General features: G+C 37.1%; 1 protein-coding gene across 1 annotated transcript in view; it reads right to left on the bottom strand.

Moving 5' to 3' along the window:
• Positions 1-19,152, bottom strand: part of KCNT2 (potassium sodium-activated channel subfamily T member 2) — a 240,259-nt gene that overhangs the window by 56,212 nt on the left and 164,895 nt on the right. Inside the window, exons 14-21 of the mRNA XM_063298399.1 lie at positions 17,037-17,145; positions 14,838-14,987; positions 13,663-13,892; positions 10,500-10,716; positions 8,689-8,794; positions 7,634-7,806; positions 4,484-4,555; positions 1,546-1,680 (exon numbers count right to left, since the gene is read on the bottom strand). Of these exons, the coding sequence (XP_063154469.1) occupies positions 1,546-1,680; positions 4,484-4,555; positions 7,634-7,806; positions 8,689-8,794; positions 10,500-10,716; positions 13,663-13,892; positions 14,838-14,987; positions 17,037-17,145 (1,192 nt within the window). The remainder of the gene's footprint in view (positions 1-1,545; positions 1,681-4,483; positions 4,556-7,633; positions 7,807-8,688; positions 8,795-10,499; positions 10,717-13,662; positions 13,893-14,837; positions 14,988-17,036; positions 17,146-19,152) is intronic.

Below are 19,152 nucleotides of genomic sequence, written 5' to 3'. Positions count from 1 at the left end.
ATAGCTGAAATCACTCTCAAGAACTGCAGAGAGGGACAAACAATCCAGCTCCTCCCTCCTCCCTTGCCAGCCTTTTGTTTAACCCAGAGGAACCTCTTGGAGCCATCTGAAGCCATGAGACAAAGGAGCAGTATAGCGATACCCATCTTTGGGCTGTTTTGAATTCTCTAGGACAGCCATGGTTTCAGAAAGCCATGGAATGCACTGAGCAGATCCAGCCAAAGAGCACTGGCAAGAAGTTATTGATAGGGTCCTATATCTTCCTTTCCTTCCAACTGTTGGAGGATTCATCAAACACGGACCTTCATGGCCCAAAACTATGAACATGATGGAAACGAAAGGGGATTTTTCTTCCCCCTCTGCTTTCTTCAATTCAGAATCCTTCTCTCATTTTCCCTTCCTAAATGAAGTAGCATCTGTTCAAAAGGTACTACTCCTTAGCATATATTTCTGTGTGAGTATGCATAAGTGAAAGTTGCATCTTATAAATCCAAAATGCTGGCTTTCTTTATAGTTCCCAGAATCTTTGATTCTCTTCCTGCCTTCTCCTTTCATAGCTGTACAAAGGGAATGTTTTCTTCAAACTTCCCCATTTCCCTGTCATTCTTTAAACTTATTGAATTCAATGTGTTACTCTTTCAACTTCCCTCTTTTTCCCACTGAACAGAACACTCTTCTCTCTGAACACTTTGCTATTCTCTCAATTAATTGAATAAAATGCTAAATTTTCATAATTATTACTGCTCTTATTTGATTCTTTGATTTCATCATCCCAAATATTAGCTAATACATTGTTTGGTTATTAATTATAGTTTCATTTTTGGATTTTGAGAATGCCTAAGCCTGTTCAATAATCTCTCTTGTCCCAGTAGAATTGGCTCTATGAAGGCCCAGTTTTTAACAAATTCTGCATTGCTGCAAAAGTCAGGGACAGCATATAGTTCAAACCTAATCAGGTTGTGTTCTTTGATGAACAGCAACAGGACTACTTAGTAACCAGTAGCTAATTCAAAGCAATAAACACAATATAATTAATTAGCAATGGACATCTGTTTCACTGTGACTTACCCACACAGATTACCAAGCGGTTAAATATAATGTAGTAATTTACTATTTGATTATTAATTATTCACTTGTAGGACTTACTAGGCAAAATGCCTGGAAGATTTTGTTTACTTATTCTGAATATTATATATTCAGTGGAGATGGAGATGGAGATGGAGCATCTAAGGTCATCAGAAAGAGATGACTTTACTTGATACTTAATTGAAACTATAGTTTCCTGCTAAACCAGGGTATAACTAAATACACTAGGACTCTTGGTGCAATATTGGAAATAAATCCATTTGTCTTATTGCTTGATTTTTCTATATAATATTACATCAGATGCAAAGTTTTAGGGACAGATCAGTCACTAATGTCACTAATAAATCTGATTTGGTCAGGTCTATTTATAAGATTAAAACTGTACATTTTTATGGAATGTAAATGGAATATTACGTTTCCATAAAAACAAAGGAAGTAAATAATTGTACAATCACTTACCTAAAGAGGGTTTGTACATTTACAATTGTCTTAGCATCTGCCATGTATTCTTCTTCAGCACTCATAGTGCTTTCCTTGTCCACCACAACCATGTTGGCAGCAAATGTCACACCACATCTTAGCATATCATCTAGACTTTTGCAACAGAACAAAAAGTTATATGAAGTCAAATATATATATATGTCATAATAAGTTAGCCATATATTTAAAAAGCTCAGTGATTTATAAAATAGAATAATTGGGACCAAATTGTAATCATAAAGTTATACTTAGTAGCTGCTTGAATAGATTTTATCTTCTGTATCTTACAATTGACAGGACTCATCCCATACTACCTGTTGGCATGCTTATAAGTTTTTTATATAAAGAGAGGTTTTTTTCCCCATAATTTGTACAAACATGAAAATAGAGAAAAGGGAACAAATGTATACCATGTTTTTTTAAATGCTTAACTTGTTCCCAAAATCATGTAGTGTGAACAGATGAGCAGATATATAAATTTGGTTCCATTTTGATTATAATGAACTAAGCAGGAGCAGTTTGGGTATGCATATTTTTTCTTCCCTTCTCAGAATCACAGTCCCAAACCCATGAGTAACTATGATTAATTTTATTTGCAACAATCTGCTTATAGTTAACAGTGAGGTTCTGTACATTATTAATTAAAAGTCAGCTATCAATGTAATTTACTCTCAGATAAGTGCGGCCTTAAGTCCCCTTTAAAAGAAGCTCTGAAATCTACCTCAGAATGTATTTACACATTCTTATTAAATGTGGATTTTAGTTAATGACAGAGAGTGCCATAAAATATATAACCATAGGTAAGTGAGGAAGAGAAAGAAATTACTTCAAGGAGGAGGAGGAAGTTGTGGGAGGGAGTGTTATAATTCATGTTATGCATTAAATCTCTCAATCTGAGTAATTCTACTGATGATTGAATTACCTTCTGGACACTAATATTGCTAATGAACAGAAATGACTTAACTTGCTAGAAACAATGAAGGATGAAATATTTCAATGTTTACATATTACTAAATTTTTGCTTGAGTATTTATATTAAAATACTATTTTAAGTCATGGAACTATATTTCCTAAGGATTTTAATTAAACTACATTCTAAATCATTATGACAACACCTTTCTGCACAGTATTAATCTGCATCAAAGGAGAGAGACAAAATGTAAAAATAGTTCACATAATGCAACCCAGGCAGGGCTAGTCCTGGCGCGGTATAATTAGAGCTTCTCGACTCCGGTGATGCATTTGGCAGAGAAAGCACGTTCCTACTATCATAGGCCATCTGTTCTCATTGCTGCTATAGGCTGCTCACTATAGCTACTTTATAACTCTTATGATTTCATTCTCCATATATTTCTTACTCAGATGAAATAATATTCATCTATTACTTACACACACACCCTCTCTACGATTATCTCACCTACTATTCCTCAGTCTGAGGAAGGAATTATAGCACAGTATAGTAATGTCTGGCTTAGGATGGCAAGGAAAAGGAGAATAAGGAGCATTGACTGCAGTTACAGGTGCCCAGGAAAGGAAGGGAGGAGGTCTAGATGGGCATATCAAATAGTTTACTTTAGATGACAAAATATTTTGAACTGTACCTGCCTCCCATTGTTTCTCTTGCTTTGTTCATTATCAAGATAATTGTTTCAAACATTTTTCCATGCATTACAGTCTTTAATTTGGGTACTCAACTTTCTTTTTGCTGTATCTACCATGTATCAAATAAAGTATGAATTGCAACAAATATGCTAAGAGGCATTTTTCTTATACTAATGCTCCTTGAGGAGGTGGTGTGGTGGAGGTTCTCTGCTGAGTGTAGAGTGAACCAATTAAAACCTTGGCTTGTTGCTACGTAATATATGAAGCAGCCTTTATATAAACCAGCATATTCTCTAATCAAAATAGCAAAGTATTAGAACATCCATACATATTATATTTCCCATCTTTGAGAAGAATCTAAAAGATACAAATATTGTTCTTTGAAAACATTTTACTATTGTACAATCTATTATAAACAAAATCAGAAAAGATACTTAAGTCTGAGGCATGCTAGGTTAAGACTGAGCAAAATAAGATAAACAGCAGTCAACTGGCAATATATTAAGGGATTTTGTTTACCTTCAGAATCATAAAAGTGAAATGAATATCTCAAAATGAAGCATCCTATTTGACTTAGGATCAAACTCTACATTATTTTAAAGTAGTAGCTGCTGGTTCATCTAAGATTTAAGCATTTTAAAAAAAATAAGTATTTTTTTAAACCTTAGAATGTAGGATTGAAGGCTCTAACACTTTGCAGCAACTGCAGTTAAAGTTTTGATAGTCCATAGCGGAGGCAGGAAGGTTTTGGAGAACAGCCAATATGTGCTTGCACACAGGCACCTTAACTGAGTATTTTGCATATAGGGTTTATCAATTAGTTGATTTCATCAGGTTGAAGAGGACGTGGAGATGAAAATTCCTTACTATACATCCAAACAACAGATCACCAGGTTCCAGAAATAATTCAGAAGTGGATGATATTGGAAAAACAGTAAATTAGCCCAGCCCCCTTCTCCATGCAAATGAAAGCATCCCAGAAAGATGGTTCTCCAGCCTCTGCTTAACTCATTCAGTGATGGAGAGCCCATGGCTCTCTGAGCATTTGGTTACACTGCTGAATGGTATGGGCAGAATACAGACTGAACTGTATATCAATTACTATTTAATTGTAGATTACCCTGTATAAAACCAGGAGTGCCTTTTTAAAAAGGAAATCTTAATAAGGAATATAAAGATTCAGAAGGTTGAAGAACGAACAAGCATGCAATGATACAACTTCAAAACACTAGCACTAAATAAATGCATGCAACTACATGGTACTGCACATACAATACAGTATAACATTTAGTGTACCAAGAATCATTTTACCTACTTGTCAATAGAGCCCACCATGTAGTAAACCATTGGAAACCAACAGATTGCATCCAGAAAATGCATATCTGGCCTATATAGCAGATAGGTCACAAAGTGAAAGACAGTATCACAAAAATTGTGTGGGCACTGGCAATTATTTAGTAGTAATAACATTAAATACAATTTAAATAGTGGAAAAATATTTAATGTTGCTAGTGTCTCATTTTTACAACCATATGTTTGCTTCTTCCTGTTTCTTCATTGGTTTGAAAACTGTTCTACAGTCTGTAGAATTCTGCTTGACTTTCATGCATATTTCTTCTAATAGACACATTTATGAAGACCTTCTTGCCTATTGTGGACCTTTCTGAGCAAACAATTATTTCATATATATGACATTGTTTAATGCTTTCTCTAACACTTAACAATTTTGTGCACACTTCTGCCTTACATAAGCAATATTCTATTTTGCCTGACCACCTCGATCTTGCAGGGTTGGCACCTCTGGGTTCCTTCCATTAAAAATGTTATCTATCAGGCGCTGCTGAAAAGCGTCCCTTCCCTGTAGCAGCGCCTGCCTCTGGAATGAGGTCCCCCTGAGATCCAGATGGCTCCCAATCTGCTGTTGCCTTTGGTGAGAGAGAGTGAGACCCCTCGCTTCATTCCATCTGGTCTGTCACGCTTGCCCTCTTTTATCTTTTATTGATTTTGATGTAATTTCTTTCTTTGATTGTTGTGAGCTGCCCAGAGTCATGGGGAGTTGGGCAGCAATTTGGAACAATCTAAATATGCAGATAAAACTGCATTTGGGCTTGCATAGTTATTTGGGAAGCACAAATTTGGTAACGATATGAGGCAAAGAGGGCAGCCTCCATTGTGCTTAACAGACATTATGCAAATTGTCAAGGTTAGATTTTTCATTATCTCCCAATTTAGTATGGAGGGGTATTAGAGATGTTTTTCCTCTTTAATTTATGTTAAGCTTATTTTAGAGCTTATTGTGCAGTACAGTTTACAAGTATTTTCTGCCTCAAAATACAGCGTATTTATTTATTTTGTTTTATTTATTTATTTTCTATCCCACCTCTATTAGTTTTATAAATAACTCAAGACAGAGTTGGGCTGAGAGAGACGGACTGGCCCACGGTCACCCAGCCGGCTTTCATGCTTAAGGCAGAAACTCTCAGTCTCCTGATTTCTAGCCTGTTGCCTTCACCACTAGACCAAACTGGTATGATGAGTGCAAAAAGAAATAAATGCAGTGGTGCACTTGAGGTCACAGAGCCATAAACACCCTCCAAAACCTAGGGTGTATCTCTCCAAACAGTTGTTACCTAACTGTAATATGACAGCAGGAGAACATCCTTAATTACATGATGATACCTGAAGTCCAGTGAAGCGTTGGGTAGTAGGAAAAAAATTGAGCCCCCTTACTTCACAACATAGTAACATACAAAACATGTTAATGCTCATTCAGAGATAGATATGGACATCCTTCATAGGCATGTGGTTGAATAAAGCTGGTTTAATTGGTTTTCTCAGGAAACTGAGTTTAGCTGTGGTATATCAAACACCACAACAAAACTGTCAGCATAATTTCAAACAGATCAGTGGAATTTAAGCATTGGTGAAGCACACAAATATCTATTTCCTACACTTATGGGATGAGTAGAGAACTGACATGTAAACTGTATTTATTACGGTCAGAAAAATGATCCCTAAAATGTTTGTTATGCTGGAAGACCTCATAATCACTGGAAATGCTGATAAATTTCCTTCAGAAAAAAAAAAAAAAGGAAATACAGCTAGAAGCCATAAGGAACCATGATGAAATGTAATTAAAACCATATTAGAGAAATGATATATTAAAAATTATGTGTTTAAAATATGAGCCTTAAAAAAATCAGTTCAAACACTAGAGGGCATTATCGTTCTACACTCAGAAAAATCAGTCCACAATGAAATTAGCTCTTAAATTTGACATAATATTAAAAAAAAAAAAAAAAAACAGTCCCCACAGTACAAATCCTATGCAGGAGAGATCTGAGACATCTACAAGAGTTGGTAGGTTCAAGATATCATTGTTAGTATAGGCTGAATTTTCTGCACAATATGACATAAAGTAGGAACGAGCAACATTCAGGCTCATACCAGGTTTTGTGTACAACAAGGGCTACATTCCAAAAGTACTGATCCATTCTTTGACCTTTCAGGGATTTTAAAGGGTGAAAATAGATGCATGACAAGGGGTGAAAAAATAGCCCCATCTACTCTAGGAACTTCAAAAGAGGGACTAATAGGCTGCACTTTCCATACCTCTGGAATAAGAAATACCGTAAAAACCTATCCCTTTGCTGTAGTTTCTCTGCATCCCTCGATTGCTTAAACTGCCAGAAGTTTTTGTTAGAGGAAGGATAATCCAATCTCTGCAACAATAAATATGAAGCTACTAGGCACATTCAGAGTGTTCAGAGAACTTTCACTAGAGATATATCTGTCAATCTCTTCTTATTGGACCAAAATATAAAAGCAAATTAAAAACATAACAATGACTGTCTGCCAAGATGGGATGAGAAGCAGAGAGATTCCCCCCATCTCAACTGGAAGATTTTAAATATCCAGCAATTTAAGCATCAAGTTAAGTTTTACAGATTTTCTTTATGATTTCATGCTACTAAGATATCAACATTAGATTTCCTTTTCAAGAAAACTGCATCAAGTTTGGACTTTTGCTGTCCAAAATGGAAAATTATCCCCAGTACAAATTATTCCCAATAGCAATAGTCAAGTGCATAATGCCCATAGCCTGGAAAGTTACTTGAATATTTGAGTCAAAACCACTCAGAACTGCATCTCCAACTCCAAGTAAAATAATAATGATATTAATGATCATAATGAAAATTCATGAATGATTTGTTTAACTTTCTATGACATCCAAAGTCATTTGTTCATAGCAAATGCAGTTATACCTTGGTCCTTGAAACTCCACCTTTGATGCATAAAATAAATCTGATATTTCTCCTATCAACGACTATCTCCAGGCATTGGTGTTACAATCCTTCTGAATTAAAACATGTTTAATAAATTTGGTATCAACAATACATAATACATACAGAGTTCCAAATCTGAATTTGTATCTTTGGGATAAAAGGACAAAAAGTCCACTTACGGGTTATCCAGCAGCAAGACAATCGGATTGAGCTCTTTCTTTGGTCTGTAATAAGCCCTGAGAGGAACAATAAAGTTGTAGAGTCCATTTCCAGCAGTCTCTGCAGCGACTATAATGATTTTGTTTTTGAATCCATAAGCTTTGGCATCTTCATAGTAGTTATGCTGGCATCCCTAAAATCAATAAATTAGAATACGCCCAAAAAATCACAGGAAAAAAGAATGACAACACAATACCTGTCATCTGCTGGATGTAAAATTTTTCCACTTCTCGAAAATTTTAGCCCCAAAGTATACCTATATTGAAAGTATTTGTAGCATTTTATGTCCAGCTTTTAACCATTTAAGGTCTATTTAAATTTTCACTAACTCCATTTTTAAGGAAAGCCTCATATTTTAACTGTTGACATGTTTATTTTACTTGAGTTTTGAATTTAAGATATTTACTGTCACTGAAGATATTTGAGAATATCTAATGCATTTATTGAGACAAAAGGAGTCAAAATTCCATGCTATATTGGCAACAGTTTCATTATAAACAGTCTTCCCTGAAAAACATGGAATATTTGGTTTTATATTTGCATGGGGGGATTGGAAAACAATAAGAAGCTCATATAGTCTGGCATACCAAACAAAAGAAGCATTTTCTGATCTTGGATACGAAAATCTTTCACCTTCTAAACATGCATCACCTCATGTAGAAATAAAATTGGGCTAGGCTTAACAAAACAAAGCTAGCATTTGAGCACTGTATGTTGCAATCCTATTGCTCACAATAGTCACTGAAAGCTACAACCCAGCCCATGTTTTAAGGTGAAATTCCATTTCAGCAGGGATAACATTTCAGGATGTGGCTAGATTAAATTTGATGTAGCCTAAACCACAATGTTTCTACCACCAGACAGTTTCTACCACCAGACAATCAAATAGTATGGTGACCTTAATAACTCAGAGTTGAATTAACTGTTGAAATTATAAACATGGTCTGAATGCCTTATCAATAAAACAAATAAATGCACAGAAGAAGCATTGTATATACATAGAACATCACTTTACCTTATCTAATCTGAGACAGCAAAATGGCACTTTTTCATGGAGCAAATGGCAGAAGGTAGGAGAACTTCCTATATAAGGTGAGTAAGGGGGATAGCCTTTTAAATACCTAAAATAAAGAAGAATCTGAACTCATTCTTTGCATTTAGGAGCATATGCACACCCACTAATTTTGTTGCTTTTGTCTGAGATGCACAGCAACTTCTGTTTTTTAAGCAGACACTCAAGAGACACTCTATGGCAACTAGAAAATATTAAACTATCATACAGCTCTAAAGCAGTACTATGTCTCTCAAAAGGCCGATTGTTTCTTAATCTTAAATTTCTCTCCTATTGAACTCTCCAATTTTCAGTCATGGCTCAAATATGGATGGTGTGTGTCTGTGTGTGTGTGTCTCTCTCTGTGCAATAAACGTGTTACTTTTGGGGGCATTTACTGTACCCTTCTGCTCTATTCCTAGAAAGCCTCACTATCCCCAAATGTGGGAGTTGACTCTCTTGCTAGTTATACAATATATGCACAGAAGATTGTATTATATCTACTTTGTATACTATTGTATATAACTGACTATATTAGACCCCCTCTTGTGATCTTGCTTTATTTATTTTGTTTTTATCCATGTCTATTGTTTAACAGATTTTACTGAATGTTTTAATTTTGGTTTTATTGTATGCTGTCCAGAGTCACTTTGACTGAGGTGGGTGGCCATATAAATTTAATAAATAAATACATAAATAAAATATAAGGCCTGAGCTGGCAGAGTTGCTTTGCTTTGATGAGGCACTTTGGGTTGCAAAGGCCGCATCAAAACCATGTGGGTGTCTTGTTGAAGCAACCAGTTTCTCTCCATGAGGGGTGAGTGGGGTCACCTCAAAGCCTCCCCCAGCACTTGCAAAAGCTTCTGTACATGCAACCATCAGAAACATCTTTTTGTGCATCCTCTGCACATGCACAGAAGCCCTTCAGCTTTTGCAAGTGCCAGGGAAAGCTGTAAAAGAGGCCTTGGAGGAACATCACCCAAAGCGAAATTTCAAAAGATGTTTTGTTGAAGTCTTTGTTGAACCAAAAAAACTTCTTCAATATCTACACAGGCATAAGAGTTACTCTGATTCCAATACATATGCCCCTGTTTTTGGTCACTGCCTTGAGGTATATTGTAGAAATGAATGCTCATATGGGCTTTCAGTGCCATTTCACTTTATGTTTTAATTTCAGTTATATATTGCAGACAGACTATAAAAGTATTATATGGCTTTCCTGTTGTTTCTTTGTTTTCAGCTTTCTTGTTACCATCTGATCCTTCAGACCAGCAACATGTGGCTGCCGGCGCTTTTTTAAAAAGTAATAAATTCACCGTTGCAGCTCCAGTGCTGTCCCCACTCTGCTAGCCATAGAACAGCTGATCTATGTGCCAGGTTGTGGTTAGTGAGAATTTTTAATTTATCAGTGTGGCCCTTTCTCCACTACAAGTTGTGCAGGCCTGCTTTAGATCAAGTACAGGTAGTCCTCGTTTAGCGACTGCCTCGTTCAGTGACCATTCACAGTGATGAAAAAGCAACTTTGTGACTGTCACAGATCTGTATGGCAAAGAAAAGCTTAAGTGACATCATAAGCATAGTTGTGGTTTCACTTAGCAACCACTTAATGACCAAATTGCCACTCCCAAATGTAGTCACTAAATAAGAACTACCTGTATATATTTTGGGACAATCCAGAGATGCCTCAAATGAACTCTATAACAAACAACTAATTTCTCTTTTCTACTTCGGTGTGTTTCTAAACATATTCATTTAAAAGTGTGGATTTTACATACTCCAGACCATTCAAAACTTCTTCATCAGAGGGCGTGGTTTCATCTTCTGACTGGTCACTTAAGAGATCACAGCTATGAAGCGCTGAAGTGTCTGCAACTTCCAGAACAGGTGCAATGCTGGGTCTTCTGCCTGTTTTGGCTGCTTCCGAAGGAAGAGTTAAGGTAGTTGCATTTGGAGATCTGCAGCCTGTATCTTGCAAATCTATAGCAACAGTTCCTGGGGGCGGGAGGAAACAGAAGAAAATGAAAATGATTTAAGATTTGAAGTGGAGGAAGGGAAAACCATACCAACATACTGTAAATGATGTGACCATGAAGACTAAAGGGCCTAGCAAGGAGGGGTGCACAAGAGATTTAAATTCTAACAAATTTGAATGCAAAGGGTTGTTCTGAATATTCAGAGGAAGCCAAAAACATCTGAGAGTTTTGTTTCAAGCTCAGATGTTTCTAGTATTATGGGCTCTTTTGAATAATGTGATTGGACCTTGAGTTTGTTGCTTTTGATTGGGTTCTTTTTAAGTTTTTTTCCCCCTCTGCCCCCTAATCAGTATAGCAGTAAAGACTAGTCAGTGCCTGGTGTTATTGGTTTAGACTGAATGGTTTGATATGCAGGGTGGAATGTTGTGACAGACCAACAATTACTAAGCATATGGCTCTCAGAAAAAAGAGCCATTGTAACAGGCAGGAGAAGTCTGTTCACAGCTGCTTGCCTGTAGATAAGTTATTATAGTCTTTCTAAATGCTTTGCTAAGAAGGAGAGTACATTTGGGTGGGTTCCAAACAGCCTAGGAAAGAAAACAGGTAAAGGAAGGAAAAGGAAGACAGGTAAATGCATTCAGGTGTTTCACTGAAAAGCATTGCAAAGGCTGAATGTTGTAAATACAAAGGTTACTACCAGTAGTAGATTGAAGGTGGTGGATCAGGGTGGTGTGTGGCTTGTTTGTTTGTTTTGTAATGCTAGTATTATTTGTGCAAGAGTAAAGCAGTCACACTTTTCTTTTTCAGGCACAAAACAGAGGTATACATTCAGTTATAGCAAAGAGCACCATACCAGTTGCTTTTTGCTGGGCTTGTCCCTGTGAGGCAAACAAACAAGCCAAACAAACAAAAATTGCTTGGTAGTTGGGATGAAATATTTGACCACGCGGATTGCTACCTGCCACCCAACCTATAGAAAGAGCGGTCAGGAACTGTTGTTGTTACTGAAAACATTAAAAATCTAATTAAATATTTAGGGTCATCATAGCCCATCAGATGTATGTGAAGAAGACTGTGTGAGGCATGGGGGCAATGATGATTTTCCTTTCTTTGAAGTTGCTGGTACACTGCTGGCTGAGCGAGTCTCCAAGCCCATGCAGGTAGGCTGCAGCTGTCTGAAGTGCACCGTCTGAGCCTGGAGAATTACTGGCTGGTGACAACCATTATTGGAGGGGAGGGGGTGGCATGGCTGGGCCATGGCCACTGACAGCATTCTCTCCTTCTGGTTTGCGAATTCCATTCTCTTCCTGTCTTTGATAATCCCATCCTCCCCTCCCTTGAATGGTCAGCACATAAAAAGTGACACAGAAGCAACAAACACTGGTTGGATCAGTCAACTAGATGGCAGAGGACACAGCATCAGACAGGAAGGAAGGTTCTAAGGGAGCAATATGGGAGGATGGGAGACAACAACAGGAAAAACAGGCTGGAGAACTCCTGGAAACGGAAGCTTGAAGGAAGAAGTATGCAGTCATCCAAGACTCAAGCAAGGAAAATCCAAGAGAGCCAGTTTGATCTAGTGGTTAAGGCTCCAGGCTAGAAACCAGGAGATTGTGTGTTTTAATCCCACTTTAGGCATGAAAGCCAGCTGGGTGACTTTGGGCCAGTCACACTCTCTCTCACAGGGTTGCTGTTGTGGAGAAAATAGGAGGAGGAAGGACATTAGGTATGCTTCCTGCCTTGAGTTATTTATAAAAATAATAAAGGTGGGATAAAAAAAAAATCTTAAAAAAAACAATGGAGGTGGATGGGTGAGGACACCGGTGCCAAGAGAAAATCACACTGCAGGCCAGCAATGGAGTGAAGTCTTACACATGAAATGTAAAACTGAACCCAATCCCCTGACAGCAATATCATAAAAGACTCTTATTCTGAAGGGCATTCACTCAAGAGAGTATGCTATTTTTAAATGCCTTAGCTCAGGGGAAGGCTTAAGTAACAGATCCTGAAGACTGTCTATTCTTGAGAGACTTTAACCCCAGAAAAGAAAAAGGGAAATGTATTTTATTTTATATTATATTTTCAGTTAATCCATGTTTAGACAAGGCCTTTAAACCTAAAGGGGGCAGTTTGGGATGGGGGGAATGCTTCCAGGAGCAAGGGAAAGGGAGTAGTTTTCCATGTAACACAAATAAAGGCACCCATTGACAGGATTATTCATCACTTCTGCCTCTCTATTGCACCCTTTGTGAAATAACCTACCACAATATAGACCAGAATTTCTCAACCACGGTTCTGTGGAACCCTAGGGTTCCGTGAGAGGTCACTAGGGGTTCCCTGGGAGATCACAATTTATTTAAAAAATTATTTCAAATTCGGGCAACTTCACATTAAAGAGGCAATTTTCATTCTTTATTTTTAGTTTAAGAGCATTGTTAATGCATATATACAGGCCTACACAGGAAACAAATACAATAATTTTGTAACTCCTGGCCTATATTTGAGCCTGAATGTAAAGGGGTTCCCTGAGGCCTCAAAAGGTTGAGAAAGGCTGACATAGACAATATGCTGATGGCAATTCCTTCATTTTGCCAGTCACTGCAAAGACTGAACAACAGTCACTGTAATTGTGATTTCATTTGACTTTGAGGAGTCTGATCATCATTAGGGCATTTCTCAGAATGGGAGGGTGAGCAGAAAAATCAGTTTCATATTTGATTCAGTAACATGGAAACTCTGGGTTGATGGAATGAAAAACAAGCACTATTTCAAGTCCAATTGGCTTGCAAATGATGCATCTGTATGTACCAGTTATTCAAAGAGAAGGTTCAATATTCCATTTCTATTGTTCTCCCCAGCTCTACTTCACTGTGTGTAGTATTTAAAGAAGTCAAAACACTATTTTTTATTTCTTTTACATTTTACATCCTCTTCTATGTCTTAATGAGGCAACAGCGTTGCTTACCCATACTAGCAATTATGCTGTGCACTGGCAGCCGAGAAGGACCGTGATAAAACAACCTTGATGAGTGATTTTTCCGATGCTGCTCTTGTTTCTTAAAAGCAGAATTTTCTTCTTTTGTGATGTTAATATAAAAACATATGTCTGAAGAGCTCATAATATACCGAGGGCCTGGGTTCAGCAAAATATTTTTGTTATCTTCCCTTCTAACACCGATTAAACAAACACCAAACCTAATGTTAAAAGTAAAAAGAAATGTAGTTAGCTAAAATTGAACAGTGCACAGGGTATGTGCTTACATCCATTCCTTCATATCCCCTATTATAATAAAATTAAGAGACACAATATGAAAATATTTTATATCCATTTTTAGCTGCCTAAGACTCTGTATACAATTCAGCCCAAGAGCAAGGAGTTTTATTCTGCTTTTAGAAAATATAGCAGCTTTGCAAAACATCCCAAATAAAGGCTCTCCTGAACTATGGAGGACCTCTCTTCCCTATAATTCCAGCTTCCAATGAAAGAGACTGTACTTCACTGCTGGGACATCTACCTTGGCTTCTTACAATCACAGCTAATATTCAGTCAAGCTTAGCCTTTATTCTTCTCTTTTCAGGCCCAATGACTAAATGCATTTTAGCATTTAATGTGGGAAAAGAGGCCAATTTAACAGACTCAGATTCCCAACTATCAAGCTTACTTCTATGGCCTACATCCAGATGCAATCCAACAGCCCCTCAATTGTAGGGTCTTCTTAAAGATAAAGGTAAGGTAAAGGTTTCCCTTGACGTAAAGTCCAGTCGAATCCGACTCTAGGGGGCGGTGCTCATCTCCGTTTCTAAGCCTTGGAGCCGGCGTTGTCATAGACACTTCCGGGTCATGTGGCCAGCATGACGACTCGGAACGCCGTTACCTTCCCGCCGAAGCGGTACCTATTGATCTACTCACATTTGCATGTTTTCGAACTGCTAGGTGAGCAGGAGCTGGGACGAGCAACGGGAGCTCACCCCGCCGCGCGGTTTCGAACCGCCGACCTTCCGATCGACAGCTCAGCGGTTTAACCCGCAGCGCCACCGCGTCTTACATTAAGCCAAACAATACTATGAAATCTCAGTGGAGCACAAGGGGAATTTCTAAAAGGATGTTGATTGCATTTCACTGTAAGAAACTAAACCTACTTTTTGTGCGCATGGAAAGATGCGTATGTGAAACTCTTTCCTTCATACTCAGCAAAAAACACACTCTCCTCCAAGTTAATGTGATACACTTCATTCCCAGAGCATCTCCCATACATTTTCTGCCACTGTTCTGGTGACTGTTGGCCTTCTCTGAAACACACATATATAAAATGAATTAGTATCACTCTGTGAATGTGGGTGGTGGATTTACGTAATATGAATAGGCTCCCTTGCCCAACTATATTCACTCCCACAGCAGAGGGGCATCTTGCAGCAACATCTAAGCACTCACTTCTGGTCTGCTCATGTCACAGCGAGTATGGCATGGAATGACTGAGAATTTTTTTCCCCCCAGCACAGACCATTGCCTTTTCTCCCCATCTGTAGTTTACTCTTTATAACATTTTGCATGATTGGACAAACTTACTGTTGGGAAAGTTCACAACCGGGGCAGGTCAGGAATTGTGTTGTTATGTTCCAAATAAACATAGAAAAAATGCAATATGAAATTAAGGTGGAATAGTTTTTAAATGACTAGCAGAACAATATTTTTTCTGTTAACATAATGTGTTATGTTAATTAATATCCATGAGTTACTGAAAATTGTTAGATTTTCACTGGTTCAGAATTCTGCATATACTTGGCTGAGCACAAGAATGCTAATTTTCTCTGCCACTTTCAGCTGGCAGGCAAGACTGCTTTCCAGTTTGTTAGCAGGTGCTAACAAAATGCACACTCTTAGTATCTTGATATTTGCCTGGTCAGTGTGTGGCAGGGTATCCACCTTGGGGTATACACAACTGCTGCACAGAAGGCTAAACAGCCTTGTGGGTGAAAGTCAACTTTATATTCTTACCCCAATAGCTGTTTTTTTCCTTCCAACTTTTGAATGTTCTTCATTAAGCACACTAGTTATTTTTTACACTGAAATTCACAGCTTTTCTTGACAGACTCCTTTGTTTTAGAAGCTGGAGGACTGGTAGAAATGTATTAGCTACATCTTTTGCATCCTTATGATGGAAAGCTACAGCTGTTCCCTGCTATCTAGCTTTTTAAAATTTCACCAGGGATGGAGGAGGAAAGGAAGGAGGAAAAAGTTAAGAAACAAAAATATAAATGATAGGGTTGCATAAAGACATACAAATTAGAGGTTTAGGACAATTCAATCAACGAAGAGCAGTCAACTTTTTTGTTTCAATAATACAAACTATATCACCTGCTTTGATTGGGAAAAAAGTCTAATTTTGGACAAAATGAGTATGACATTAGAGATTGGTGAAAGATAAAATAATAGCACTTCTCAAGTACAATTAAGAGATTTTGGGAGTGTGCATTTATATAATCTGACAATCTCTCTTCAGAAGTATTCACCTTCCCGGAGTAAATCTCTGGCTCTTGGCTTTAACTATAGTTGGAGGATATGTGATACCACAGGTTGATTTTAGTATCTTCAGTAAGAGACTAGCTCCATTATTTATGTACCAGCCTTCTGAATATTTTTAAAAAATAAACACAAAGTAGCTTTCAATATATTTATTTTTCACCACAGCCAACAGACAATTTTAATACTACCTATTTAATTGGATGCATTGGTACCTAAAACTAAATTAAATACTATATAAGTGAATGAAATGCAGCTTTTTCTCCATTGGTAGCCAGTTTATGAAATCTTTATTCCATAATAACCATGTGAAATGGAATAAAGATTTCATAAACTGCATTCGGTGCCAATACAGAAAAAGCTGTGCTATCAATCCCTCAGAAGAAAGGGTACAAGGCAAACTCTTGAACCTCAGAGGATGGGAAAAAGCACACAGGAGAAAGTGATCTCTAAACCCTGAAAATAATTAACCCAGTCTTTCCCAATCTGTTGACCTCCAAAAGTAATGTATTTTGTTTCCTGTAACTACCAGCACTCACCTGTGTTTGTTAGGGAATATGGGAACAGAAAGCACAAAATACCGAGGGTGGCATCAAGTAGGAAAAGCCCACTTTAAGCCATGGATAAGATTGATATATTAGCCTCTCCTATTCAAGCAATAACCTTAATTGCTTTGCCAGTGTAACAGTAAATTAAAAGGAAGATGGCTGTTGATCCAAGTAATTTTTTTTATTTTCCTTCAGGAACAAAGAAAGCTGGTACCTAACATCCAGTTGTCACGTGTTCATTCCATCCAATGAGATAAATCTTATACTTACTGCCCTCTTGAAGTATGAACTAATAAGGTGATAAGTGTTGATGTAGCTGGGCAAATACAGTTTAAAGCCAACATTGCATATTTAAATTCCTCTTCACATACAACATGATCTGAAAAGAAGGAGGCAGAGACGAAGGAGAAGGAGAATTTTATTTGAGGCATGAATGGCCAGCTTGTATCCCACAGACTAAAACTGGCCTGTGAGGTCATTTTCTGCATTCTCTGGAAATCTTTTCACAATAGAATGTTGCTCCACAATTTACAAACCCTAAGGAAAAGGAATAGAATAGTGTGGAAAACAGAGATACCACAAGTTGATATTATGCTTCCCTTATTTTTGTGTACAGGGTGACAACTGGAGTAAAATCCTAGAAGTGGTGTTCCACTTGTAGAATGTTTTCCCAGGAACAGTCAGTAGTCTGATGTGTTTTAAAAGCTAACCAAAGGCTATTTTTTTTAAAATTCCCAGTAAATTTTATCATTTCCACAAAGTTTTAATGCTGTGTTGATCTTCTCTGCTTTTTGTGTTGCTTTTTATTGTACCATGCTTATTTTCACTGAAAAAAAATGAGATTATTCCTAATTCTAGCAACCTGAGATTTATGAAGATGAATTACAGTTTCATGGACATCAGTTGAAAATAGCCTTTCCCAGTTAGATTACGGACTGCTGTGTACTATAGTGACACTTTTGTCTCTAAAATGCAGCAGTCACTTTTACTGAAATGTCTTCATTCGGCACCGAACACAATTCTGTTTTGTCTAATTTTTTTATATGTGTCACCGTAACAAGAAGTTTTTAAGGGTTGGCTAAGTTGTAGTAGATTTAGTATTCTGTTTTTACTTTTTACTTGCACAACAATCTCTCAATTGTATTCATAAATTGCTTTTTTGGAAATCGGACTTCTCAGTAGGTTTATCTCATTTTCACATTCCAAAAAATTGATTTCCACTGGCTTAATCCACATTTCAATTTGAGAAGAAAACCTAATCTACTCACTATTGAATTTCTAAGTTATATTTCTTTTTTCTCATTCAGGGACTGAAAGATAGTTTTCCTGCATAGGTAAATAAAGGTAATACTCTCTTTATATTATATAAATTATGCTGTAATAATTGCATAGTTCCCATAGTTTTAGAACTCCTTATGCAGATAATATGCAATCAAACAAAAGTATTATATATAAACTCAAATGCTCTCATATGAAATCTCTATTATATTTTATGCATTGTATAAACTATGACAAAAATCTCATGAATATGCATTACATTTCTGTGTTGTGGTATGTCTTTATTTTAATATTTTAAGTCACACTGTGCCATTATATAGCACACTGTTTATTGCACATTATATAGCACAATCCTATTTGTGCAATCAAGAAATAAATCCCATCATGTTTCGGGGAGAATTTATTTGTTTGATTGTTTGTTTGTTTATTTATTTGATATAGCTGCCCATCTCAGACCAGTGACTCTGGGTGGCTTATGAGAATACATTAGTGTAGATGGAAACAAATGTTAAAAGTTACCCTAAACTCTAGTTTTATCTTGGTGGTGGGGGTTAGGCAAAAATCTTTTTGATCAGACACATGGATCTATTCATTCACATGAATTTTCTTTCAAGTTTGAACCCTAAATATATGCCCCAATGATTCTGTACTGGAACACGATTATATGTATTGTTGTTCTACAGAAGTGCTTTTCAGTGTTTATTTTACAGTAAATGAGAGAGTGTTAATGTGAAAGACCTGAGGATTTAAGCATTCCCCATATAACATGTAGGTTAGGGTAAGGAATCAGTGACCTCTCCAGAGGTTACATTCCCAGATGATTGGTCAAGCTGGTTCAGCTATGCTGAGCATCTGGTGACTCAACCCAAATACATTAAACAACTTCAAGCAGAAAACAATTTGGAATGATAAAATATACAAAAGAAAGTTTCTTTGCGGCTTTTGAATTCTGGTTGCTTGTTGTTAAGGACAAATCACTGCGGTGTTCAATGCTAGTCAGAGTAATTCTGTATTTGGAGCCCTGCAGAATGTAAGCAGACAAGTTGGAATACAAAGCAGATATTTTTGCCACCAATCCTCCAGCAGATCTAATGTTTCTGCTCTTACT

The sequence above is a fragment of the Candoia aspera genome, chromosome 3 (assembly GCF_035149785.1).
Source record: "Candoia aspera isolate rCanAsp1 chromosome 3, rCanAsp1.hap2, whole genome shotgun sequence".
Lineage (NCBI taxonomy): Eukaryota > Metazoa > Chordata > Lepidosauria > Squamata > Boidae > Candoia > Candoia aspera.
This window is presented reverse-complemented; position numbering and strand designations above follow the sequence as displayed.